This window comes from Belonocnema kinseyi, chromosome 10 (assembly GCF_010883055.1).
Source record: "Belonocnema kinseyi isolate 2016_QV_RU_SX_M_011 chromosome 10, B_treatae_v1, whole genome shotgun sequence".
Classification (NCBI taxonomy): domain Eukaryota; kingdom Metazoa; phylum Arthropoda; class Insecta; order Hymenoptera; family Cynipidae; genus Belonocnema; species Belonocnema kinseyi.
This window is the reverse complement of record NC_046666.1, coordinates 3,782,179-3,794,589: the sequence shown is the minus strand read 5'-3', so window position 1 is coordinate 3,794,589 and position 12,411 is coordinate 3,782,179. Positions and strand designations below refer to the sequence as shown.

Genomic DNA, 12,411 nt, shown 5'->3' with positions numbered 1-12,411 from the left:
GGGGGGGGGGGGTAAAAAAGTCACCCCTCTTCGTTTTGGGGTAGAACAGACTGTATATCCTCCCCAAGACCATTTTTTGTGCAGTTTGTCTCAATTTTGTCTGTCGTCCGCAAATGGAAAATCTTTTTTTAAATTTTTTTCATCACCTCTTGAAAATACTTTTCGAATAGGAGGGGTTAAAAAAGTCACCCCCTCTTCGTTTTGGAGTAGAGCACACGGTATATCCTTGCAGGTATGGGTTTTCTGGGTTTTTATTGCTGGAATCGCTTTAATAAATAGGGAAACCGTTTCTGGGCATTTTTTTTTATTATACTGGGCCATATATGAGCAAAAATTTTTTAAAAATTCCTCATATGACGTCAGAAATTTCAGTCCAATAATTAAGAGGATTGAAAAAGATAACGTGGATTAAATTTTGACAATTTTTGACTGAATCTTTGAATCCATTAATTTATGAAAATTAAATATTCTAAATTTTGCAGTTTATCTACATTTAATTTAAAAATTGTTCAATTGAAAAATGTTACTCCTTCTATTTTTCACCTGTAAATTTTATTGGTCGTGAAAAATGTTTCCAAACCGGGAAATGAGACCGAAATTTTTTTTTCCTTGATTAAAAAGGCCATGTCTATGAATATGAACTCTTACAGTAACTAGTGCAAAGCAAAGTACTATAAGTACGGCGGAGGGTCAGCATTGTCAGCATGCAAGCAACCAGGTTGACGTAACAACTACAATGATTTCTAGAGTGGCGAAGAGCGCGAGCGCAGGGCCAAAGGCAGACGCCCCAGTTCACTTTGTTTCGGTCGCTCAGCTCGGCGCTTCGGCGGGCTCTCGCTCCGAGTTTCTCGTCCCGAAAATTCAAATTTACAAAGTACTCTAGTCTTTTTTTATTTAGATTTTTTTTTTTTTCAATTTTTAATTGACTCTTTCAAATTTTTCTGTTTGCGCTCATGCCTCCCCAAGATTGAATCCTTCTGGTGATTTTAAAATCTGCACTTTGGCTCGATGAGATGAGTGTCGATCGATCCTGTCAATTAATTCGCGCGACAGATGAAAATATTTCGACTAATACCACCTCTCCGAGTTATTTTTAAAAGCTCCTCCAAAAATTGGCTGATTCTCAATTTTCCACGACACTCTGAATATCAAATTTTCATTTTGTTCCGGAATCTCAATCGACGATTTTGCTAGAAAAGGTCAAATTTTAAACGGATGAGAAGAACTCTGTGCTGATTCACAGCATAATTTTTTTTTTAATTTACAAAATTTTTTGCACATACAGAGATTTTTTTAAAGAGAGTCCTTTCCCATTTTTCTCTTTATTAAATTATAGCACATTCAGGTCTCGGGCTCACCACACATTTTCACTCTTTCAATATTTTTTTGAACGACCACTATTTTCTCACAATTTTCCGCTAATTTCACTTTTTCTGCACTTTTCCTTAAAAAAATTTTTTTCAACTTTTTCGCTTATTAGTTACAAATTGTCTCAAAGGCTGATTTTTTAATCAAATAGTTAATTTTTAACAAAAATATAAATTTTCAAGGTATTAATTAAATTGATCACAAAAAAGTTGAATTTTCAAACCAAACAGACGAATTGTTTATAAGACAATTGAATTTACAACCAAACATGTAATATTTGAAAACGAATTTTGAACATAATACTGGAATTCTCAACTAAAACAGATTTATTTTCAACCATGCAGTTACATTTTTAATTAAAAAATTATTTTCTACCTAAAAAGATGAATTGTTAACAAAATACATATTTTTACTAAATAGTTAAATTTTAAAACAACAATATTAATTGTCTATAAAAAAAAAATGAATTTTCAATCTAATAGTTGAATTTTTACCTGAAAAGATTAGATTTCAACCGAAAATCGACAAATTTCATTTCAATAAAAAAAAGGAACTTTAATTTAAAATAAAAAACAGTTTAATATAAAAAAATACTAATTAAAAAAAAACTTGAATCCTGAAATAAAACAGATTAATCTTCAACCAAACAGTTCCATTTTTAACCAAATAAAATATTTTCTACCAAATAGTTAAAATTTAAACCAAGAAAACTAATTTTTTATTAAAAAGACGATTATATAAGAAAATACATGCGTTTCCAATCAAATAGTTGAATTTTCAATCAAATATTAAAATTTTCAGTTAAAAAAAATACTTGAAAATGCACGAATTTTCAGGTAAGATAATGAATCTTCAATGAAAAAAATGACCTTTCAAGAAAGTATTTGAAATTTCGACTAAGAACTTGAATTTTCAAAATAAAATGATGAATTTTTAATGAAAAGTTTAATAGTTAAAATTAAAACCAAAAACATATTAATTTAAATTAAAAAACAGAGTTAACCAACGAGGTCAAATTTTCAACAAAATACTTGAATCGTTAACTAAAATATATTAATTTTCAGTGAAGCAGTTGCATTTTTAAGCCAAAAAAAATTGATTTTCTACCATAAAAGACGAATATGTAACGAAGAAAATCAATTTCCAAACGAATAGTTAAATTTTCTACCAAATTGTTTAGTTTTCAAACAGAAAATACGATTTTTCTATAAAACATTCTAATTTTTAACGCCAAAGTATGAATTTTTAATAAACAAAAAAAAAGTTACATCTAATCGGTTGAATTTAAAACAAAATAATTTTTAAGAAAGTAGTTCAACTTTCAACCCAGAATTTAGAATTTCAATCAAAAAGATTTTAATTTAAGTTTGAAAACAATTTCAACTAATAAAGACGAATTGTCTACCTGAGAGTGTGAATTTTCAATAAAAAAGTTTATTTTCAACCGAAAAGGATTAATAATTAAATAAATAGTTTTATTTTTCACCAAAAAAGATTTACTTTCTACAGAAAGAGATTTTCAATTTAAAAAAATATTTTAGTCAAAAAAGAAACAAAAATTCAATCAAATTCTTTAAATTAAATAAAAAAGACAAATTTTTCACAAAACAGTTGGATTTTCTACCAAGGAATATGACTTTTTAACCAAATTGTTGAATTTTCAACCAAATAATTCAATTTTAAATTAAATAAAAATTTTGAATAAAAAAGATTAATTCTTAACGAAAAATAAACAAAACGTAATTTTGATAATTTATAGACTAAAGAATAACATTTCAAATTATAATTTTAGCATTATAACATTTTTAATTATTATTTTAAATTTTTAAATTGAATAAATTTGTTTTTATTAATTCAGCAATTGTATGACACTATTTTTTTTTTAATTTTGTGACACTAATTACACTATTATTTATCTCGAAAGTGAGCCCAATGCCTGTACATTTGAGAATACTATATTTAAATTACGCGGGCAATTTCGGACCGGAAAATGGTATCGAGTTTGAATTGTAAAATGTTAATTTGCATTTTCTTGAAATTTACTAAAGAGACTTAGCTATAAATTACATATTTACTTAAATAAGAGAAAAATAATTCATTTTAATTTTCTAATTTTTAAAAGAATCCAACAACCAAATTTGTACCACAACGTACAAACAAAAATAAAACTTTTCTATTACAATTTTAAAAAAAAAAAATTTTGGACAAAAATTAAAAAGAAAAAAGAAAAATGAGAAGGCAGCCAACAACACCCCCTTCCTTGTTTTTTTCTTTCTTTCTTTTTTTATTTTTATTATCATCAAATTACAATAAAATAACATTCAAAATAAAAAAAAATAAAAATAAGTTACTGTACAAGTATCGAAACGTTGGTAATGCAATTTTATTTATTTATTTTTTATTTTTATTTTGAATGTTATTTTATTGTAATTTGATGATAATAAAAATAAAAAAGACGAAAGAAAGAAAAAAGAAAGAAGGGGATGTGGTTAGCTGCCTTCTCATTCTTCTTTTTTATTTTCGTTCGAAAATTATATTTATATATTTTTTTCAGATTACAATAGGAGTTTTTTTTTCGATCGTTGTGGTCCAAATTTGGTCGTTGGATTTTTTTTAACAGGAGTTTGCATCAATTTGATAATTGGACGTTAAATAGGATTTTTAATTTGGATTTTAATCTAATTTAAATTTCTTAAATTTTGAAGACGTAAAGTGTCTTAACTGTTAAATAAATTAAAATAATTAATTTAAATGTATCAGTATTTTTAATGAATGATTATCCGCTGTAACTTTCATTATCCACTGTAGGGAGATTTCCCCTAAGCCTATTTTATTTAATAAACTATTTAGGATTTAAATAAAACTTTAAAGCTAAAATAACTTTGCGGACGAAAAATTAAAAAGAGAAAGTATTCTTGACCATGAAAAGGATGTTTTAAAAATTGTTTATTTAACAAAATTTAATTTTTGTCTTACTCTTTTATATCGCCGTGAATGGGTTTACAACGATTTAACAACAGAGATGAACAGAGTTGCTTTTTTAATTTTATAAATTCCCTACTGAGAATCCATTGGATTAATTAATTAATTAATTTCCCAATGCCGCCCCGTTTTTGAAAAATTCATCTTTTAACGAAATTTTATTTTGTGGATTGAAATGTTTATTTATCAAATTCAATTTTAAATTATCTTCATTCACAAAAATTGATTTTTCGACTATTGAAAATTGAAGAAAATTGATAATTGAATTTTCAACCGATGAAAATCTAATTTTAGAGAATTGGAAAAATGAAAATTAAAAAAAAATTAGATTTGAATTTTCTACAGATGAAAATTCATTTTTTGAAAATTAGAAATTTAAGTTTCAACTGTGAAAAAATTAGCTGTTGGAAATTGATTTATTATCTGTTGTTGGCAATTAGCCAGTGTTGGGAATTTTATTTTTCGAAATTTTTTAGTCTCTTAAAATTGAACTAATAAACTATTTTTAGTAATTTACATAGATAATCCAAATATTTTAAAACTATTTTGTTGACATTTTTTTTCAATTAATTTTCTTAATTGAAAACCTGACTATTCCATTTGTTGTTAAAAATTGATCTTTTTTAGTTAAAAGTTCACGTATTAGGTCGAAAACTCGTGTTTTTTTGGGTCAAAAATCAACTTTTTCCGATGAAAATTCATGATTTTGGTTGCAAATTTAACTTTTTGGTGAACAATTAATCCATACTTTGTAAGAAATTCAACAATTTTATTCTGTTATTAAGTCATCTTTTTTATTGCAAATTCAAATGTTTTATGCAAAAAGCATCCTCTTTGGTTGTAAATCCACCTATTTTGGTATAATTACTCTTTTAACTGAAAATTTATTTATTTTTTTTGTTGAAAATTGATATATTTTGTTAAAATTTCATTTTCTTTCTAGAAAATTAAGATTTTTGCTTAACAATTCATCTTTTTGCTTGAAAATTCAACTGTTTGGTTGAACATTTAGATATTTTGTTAAAAATGCATGATTTTTTGTATAAAATTAATAATTTTGCTTGAAAATTGATCTTTTTGGTTAAAAATTGTTTTTTTTTTTTTGTAAAAATTAATTTTTTTTTTGACAAAATTTTTTTCACTTCATGGGTAATTATTCCATTTTTGGTTAAACGAAATTTTTTTGCGGTAGAAAATTTATCTTCTAGATTAAAAATTCATGTTTCTCTTTTAAAATTTAATCATGTGGTTAAAAATTAATCTACTTTGTTGAAAATTAAATAATTTTGTTAAAAATTCTTTCGGTTGAAAAATAGTTGTCTTTTGGTTGAAGTTGTATTTTTTTACTGAAAATTTAACTATTTCATTTGCTGTAAATTTATTTTTCTTTTTTTGTTGAAAGTTGTTGAAAATTCATATATTTTGTTAACATTTCATTTTCTTTGTAGAAAATTAAGATTTTTGCTTGAAAATAAATTCATCTCCTTGCTTGCAAATTCAACTCTTTAGTTGAAGATTTAGATATTTTATTAAAAATTCATGTTTTTTTGTACAAAATTAATATTTTTCATTGAAAATTAATCTTTTTGGTTAAAAATTGAACAATTTTGGTTAAAAATTAGTTGTTTTTTTTTTTTTGTAAAAAATTAATTTTTTTTTTGTAATTTTTTTTTCACTTTATAGGTAACTATTCCATATTTGGTTAAACGATATTTTTTTACGGTAGAAAATTTATCTTCTAGATTAAAATTTCATGTTTTTCGTTAAAAATTCGTCTTATTGGGTAGAAAATTATAGTGCTTTTCCATGAAAATTCATCCTTTTAGTCGAAAATTAATTTTTCTTTAACTGAAAATGTCACTATTCCATTTTTGATTGTGAATTTATCTTTCGTAGTTAAAAATTTAGCCACTTGGTTGAAAATTCATGGATTTTGGTCAAAAGTTATTTTTTTATCTGTGTATTCCATTTTTTGTTGAAATTTTATTTTTTTTTCTGTTCATAATCCTACTACTGTATTGAAAATTCGTTTTTTTTCAATAGAGATTTTATCTTCTCGATTAAAAGTTCATGGTTTTTTATGACAATTTAACACTTGGTTAAAAATTAATCAATTTTGTTGGCCAGTAAAATTTTTATAGTAAATTATTCTTTTCAGTTGAGAAGTTTTTCTTACAAATTGGGTTCCAGTTGAACATAATCATTTTAATTAAAAATTCATTTCTTTAGTCGAAAATTAATGTTTTTTAACTTAAAATTTAACTTTTCTAGTTCTCATTGTAAATTTATACTGCTATTTTGATAAAAATTCTTTTTTTTTTTAACAAAAACTTATTTTTTATGAAAGGATGACTGTTCCATTTTTCTTTGAAAATCTATCTTTTAGTTATATGGTTAAAAAATAATCTCATTTGTTGAAAACTATACAATTTTGTTCAAAAGTATCCTTTTTGGTTGAAAAATCGTAGTTTTTTGGTTGAAAATGTAGTTTTTAACAGTAAATTTGACGATTACAATTGAAATTTCGTCATTTTAGTTAAAAATTCATCTGTTTGGTTGAAATTAAATTTTTTAAACTGAAAGTTAAACTTTTATTTTTTTTTACTTTGGGCGAAGTAATTCATGTTAATTTTATATTATCTGGATTAATCCTATGTGATCTGGTGTAATATTAGATAAATAGTCGATTTAAAATATTGAAAAAAGGGATTTCAAAAGCCACAACCATGATTTCTTACATCTATTCTCTTCGTTCGCATTCAAGGTTGAATCACACGTGTCTTCCCACAATCATTCGTTAAATGCACGTGGGTGACCTGAAGAAAAAAGAGGGAAAAAATTAGAATTTCTTATGGTGGGCGAAGGAGATAGCTTTAACATTGAAAGTATCGATTCAGGAAACCCAACAATCTCGTTCTCTGCATTAGTTCTTCTTTCCAAGTCCGTACAAGTTAGACATCTTTTGCACAATAATACTATTAATAATAATAATAATGTTTTCGTAGAATGAACCCTCGTGGAAAAACTAGAACTAAAGTCAAATAAGTCTATCTTCTTCTTTGCCTTTCTCCTGATTTTTTCTCTGTTTTGTCACGCCTGAGTGAACACCGCACATCCCCCCGCAACTCCTCTCTCCCATATCCGCGGCGCTGCATCAATTCTCGGAAACACTTAATCCAGAATCACTAAATCCAGATTCGACTGTATTTTCTCAGGAATCCACAAATAAATACAATTACATTACAAGAAAGCACAACTTTTTTCCATAATTGAGGCGAATTTTGTACTTTTTTGTAACTTTCAAACTTTTAAAATAAAGGCTTAAAAAAGTGTCAATTCAAACGCTGAATAATTATCGCTTGTGAAATGAAAGCTTTTAAAACTTTTCAATTAAAGCTTTTTTTGAAAACTTTGGAAATCTTATTAAATATTCTTTTGAAATTAAGTTTTCTGACAAAATTTTTATTAATTTTTCTAGGAATGTTGATACAAACTTTGTATTAATTAAAGACTATCCAAAATGCTTATCATTTATTGTTTCAATTTTTCAAATTCTCTTTAAATGTTCTCTTAAAATTAATTTTTCGTAATAAGAAATCATTTTAAACTTTGCCAGAAAACTTGAGAAATTTTTATAATTTTCTTCATAACTTTAAAGATACTTAAAAAGCTTCATGATTTTGGTTGCAAATTTAACAACAACTTTATTCTGTTATTAAGTCATCTTTGTTATTGCAAATTCAAATGTTTTATGCAAAAATCATCCTCCTTGGTTGTAAATCCACCAATTTTGGTATAATTACTTTTTTAACTGAAAATTTATATTTTTTTTGTTGAAAATTTATATATTTTGTTAAAATTTCATTTTCTTTGTAGAAAATTAAGATTTTTGCTTAACAATTCATCTTTATGCTTGAAAATTCAACTGTTTGGTTGAACATTTAGGTATTTTGTTAAAAATGCATGATTTTTTTGTATAAAATTAATAATTTTGCTTGAAAATTGATCTTTTTGGTTAAAAATTGTTTTTTTTTTTTTTTTGACAAAAATTTTTTCAGTTCATGGTTAATTATTCCATTTTTGGTTAAACGACATTTTTTACGGTAGAAAATTTATCTTCTAGATTAAAAATTCATGTTTCTCTTTTAAAATTTAATCATGTGGTTAAAAATTAATCTACTTTGTTGAAAATTAAACAATTTTGTTAAAAATTCTTTCGGTTGGAAAATAGTTGTCTTTTGGTTGAAGTTGTATTTTTTTTACTGAAAATTTAACTATTTCATTTGCATTAAATTTATTTTTTTTTGTTGAAAGTTGTTGAAAATTCATATATTTTGTTAACATTTCATTTTCTTTGTAGAAAATTACGATTTGAAAACGATGTTGAAAACTTTGGAAATCTTATTAAATATTCTTTTGAAATTAAGTTTTCTGACAAAATTTTTTTTAATTTTTCTAGGAATGTTGATACAAACTTTGTATTAATTAAAGACTATCCAAAATGCTTATCATTTATTGTTTCAATTTTTCAAATTCTCTTTAAATGTTCTCTTAAAATTAATTTTTCGTAATAAGAAATCATTTTAAACTTTGCCAGAAAACTTGAGAAATTTTTATAATTTTCTTCATAACTTTAAAGATACTTAAAAAGCTTTCAAATTTTTTTCGAAGGCTACAAATTTTTTTTTGATCCTTCAAAAATCTAAATTGCTTTTTTGTTATTTATCGAAATCTTCTTAAAATTTTAAGTGTTTTTTTTTTGCTTAAAGTTTGTATATTTTTTTTACAAAAAAGTACATGTTTTAACAAAAAATTACAGTTGTAGAAATGTTGTACTTTCTTGTAAAAATTTTGTCCATCAGGAAACTTGTAAAAATGCTGCCTTTTAAGAATATGATACTACTTTAAAAATTCTTTTCCAATATTCTTTCTATAATAGAATCGCTTTAGAGGTTCACAAGCGTGAATTAGGAAAATTAGATGGAAAAGTGCCAAAAGTTTTTTTTTGGAAATAAAAATGTTATTCTATTATAGGAACCTTTCTAAGTTTGGAGGTTTCAGAATTCAGGAGTCTACCATTCCAACACAATTTTTTAATTTCAAAAACGGTGTTCCATTCACTTGAACTATTTTTATAATTCATCTTGAATTCGTATGAATTATAACGAATTCTTTTGAATTACAACGAATTCTTTTGAATCCCCTTGAACTCTTCTAAATTCACTACACTTTTACTGACATCAATGGAATATTATTGATTTGAACCATTATTTACAATTCATTTGGAATTCACCCTCAATTTTTATTATTTATAATTCTTTAAAATCCTCTGAAGTTTTTTTTGGCAATCTTTCTGAAATCTTTGGAATTCTTCTAAATTCACTCCAAACTTGAAGAATTTTAAAAATTATTTTTAATTATTTTCAATTCACGTACATTTATTTTAATCACCTCGAAGTTTAACATTATTTTTTCCAATTCACTTGAATTCTGTTGAATTTGTCCTATACTATGTTCGCTTCCGTTTTACTCATATCGATTAATAATTTTTTATTTTTTAAATTTGATTTAATTCCTTGAAATTCAAGATGGCCGCTGAATGGGAAATGATTGCGGAAACCGTGAAAAAAATGCACTGGCTCTAAGCAAACAAATTTCTTTTTTTAATTGAAGTTATTTTTGGATAAGCGACAAAAATATGACAGAGAAACGGTTTCTTTAATTAAAGAAAAATAATTTTCGCAAGCATGACTTAGGAAATTTAGACAAAAGTTCTTCTGTAAATAAAGATTTTCATTTATTGTAGGAATTTTTACAAGCTCGGAGGGTTTAATTTTGGTATTTACCATCACAAGTTTTGCCATGAAATTTGAAATATTAAAAATAATAAAAATGATTTTTCATTCTGGAATTAGAAATATTGGAAACATTTAAATAATGCATTTTGATATTTAAGAAACTAAACTCAGAGTACATCAAAAATTAAATTATTTTTAAACGTCTAATTTAAACTTATTAAAATACCTTGGAGTTGGAAACGGCTATCTAGGAACTTATTAAAATACTTTGGAGCTGGAAACGGGGAGCCAGGAATTTATTAAAATACTCCTTATTTTTATTTCCTTTTTTTTGTTTGTTTAAATTAAATGGGATTTTCAAATCTTATTCTTTGATTCTTTTTTCTTATTTCCAAGAAATCCGCATAGTTGTGACATTAAATTTGAACTATTTAAAATAATAACAATAATATTTTATTTCAGAATTAGAAAAATTGGAAACATTAAAAAATTATTTTAAAATTTAAGAAATTAAATTTATATTATTTTTTAAGGTCTAATTTAAACTTATTAAAATACTTCGAAGTTAAAAACAGGATCCAGGAACTTGAACTATTTAATAAAATAAAAATGAAATCTCATTCCGGCATTACAAATATTGAAAATATTTTTAAATAAAATTTAAAATTTATGAAATTAAATTCAGAATAAATTTAAAAGTACATTCTTTTTTAACTTCTGATATAAAATTATTTAAATACGTTGGAGTTGGAAACGGGAATCCAGGAATTTATTAAAATCCTTTTTTTTCTTTCCCTTTATTGTTTGCCTAAATTAAATAAAAAATGTAATTGAGTCATTCGAAAGTGGGGTTTTCAAATTTTACGGATTCTTTTTTTTTTCAATTTCCAAGAAATCCGTAGTTTATAATTTTGAGTAAAATATGAAATGTTGATAATTTTACAGGACATCCGAACTCATCTTTGAGGTTGAAAATCATTTGGCTTTCGTTAGCTGCGTCAATTTTTAAAAAATGCAGCACAATGTGAGTTATTCTATCCAATCCTATTCTTTTCCAATCATCGAAGTTGAAACTCCAAGACCACCTCCGGTATGTCAATTCGTGAATCTTTCAAATTAGATTTTAGAATGAGTAGTTCATGGTCCCTGTTTTTGTATTCATTGTCATAGAAATAGAAATTCCTTTAGCATGAGAATTTCACGTTTCCAATATTTCCACATTCCCTTTTTTGAATTTCTGAACCGAAATCCGAAGTTCATATTTTGTAAAAATGATACAATGCAAAATATACATTATCTTCAAACAAATCCTTCGTACATTAGTAAATCCAATAGGAAATCACTTAACAAATTTTCTAATAAATACACTCAACTCCCGATATAAGAACCCTCGGTTTACGATATTCCTATGTATTGGCAGTTTCTTGATGATGGAAACCGCTGTACAGAGAGAGAGAGAGAGAGAGAGAGAGAAACGGTGTTCAATCATGCGTGACAGACAGCAAGAGGGCCGCACTCTCAGCGTATTAGTGTTTAAAAACCGTTCTTATATCGGGAGTTGAGTGTTCTTGAAAATATATCTATTATAAAAATGATACAACTTTAATAAACAATGAGTAATATATAAATTTTAATTCGTTAACTTTGGTATAATTTTTACAAAATGTTCTTGCACTAATGACACTGTTATGAATTATTTTCTATTAAAAAAATGTCTGACTAAAATAAGTAATTAATAATGGGTTGCTCAAAAAACATTTGAAAAATTATAAACTAATGAAAATATAGGTAAAGAGAGATATTTTCTTTTTAAGTAGTACTTTAATTCATTTTAAGTAAAGGAATAGGTTTCGAATTTGCTGACTCTCAAGTTGAATGTTTTTGTAAACAATTTTCCAACAACAGCTGAATTATTATTTAGATAATAAAGATAATAAAGCGTGACAAGATGACAGACGTTTTGAGACCCACGTCACCATCCCTTAATCTTCGTTTGGCTACTGCCGCTCGTCATGCCAGATGGGAAGGACATCTTAGTAAGTAATTGGAAGACAAAAAAAAAAAAAAAAGAAAAAAAACACTTATCACCCTCAAAGCCTGACGAAAATAGATAATGTCGAAATTCTTTGATTAATAATCACCCCGAAGCTTAAGAGTTTTAAACACGTTTGAAATTTAATTCTCTCATTTGTTGTGGCTAACAAGTTGAAGGCTCATTTTAAATTTAAAGCGATTTGACTCACTGATCAAATCAGTCATTTAA

The 12,411-nt window shown here is 25.4% G+C and overlaps 1 protein-coding gene across 7 annotated transcripts in view; it reads left to right on the top strand.

Moving 5' to 3' along the window:
• LOC117181521 (paxillin) overlaps positions 1–12,411 on the top strand; it is a 99,880-nt gene that overhangs the window by 34,196 nt on the left and 53,273 nt on the right. For 2 of the 7 annotated variants that reach the window (XM_033374288.1, XM_033374291.1), the window contains exons 1-2: positions 722–874; positions 12,070–12,184. The exons of 3 other annotated variants lie outside the window; for them this stretch is intronic. In XM_033374288.1, the coding sequence (XP_033230179.1) occupies positions 737–874; positions 12,070–12,184 (253 nt within the window). In that variant the 5' untranslated portion in view covers positions 722–736. Of the gene's footprint in view, positions 1–721; positions 875–11,134; positions 11,239–12,069; positions 12,185–12,411 lie in introns of those variants that run through there. 2 more of the 7 variants (XM_033374290.1, XM_033374289.1) reach the window with 2 other exon arrangements.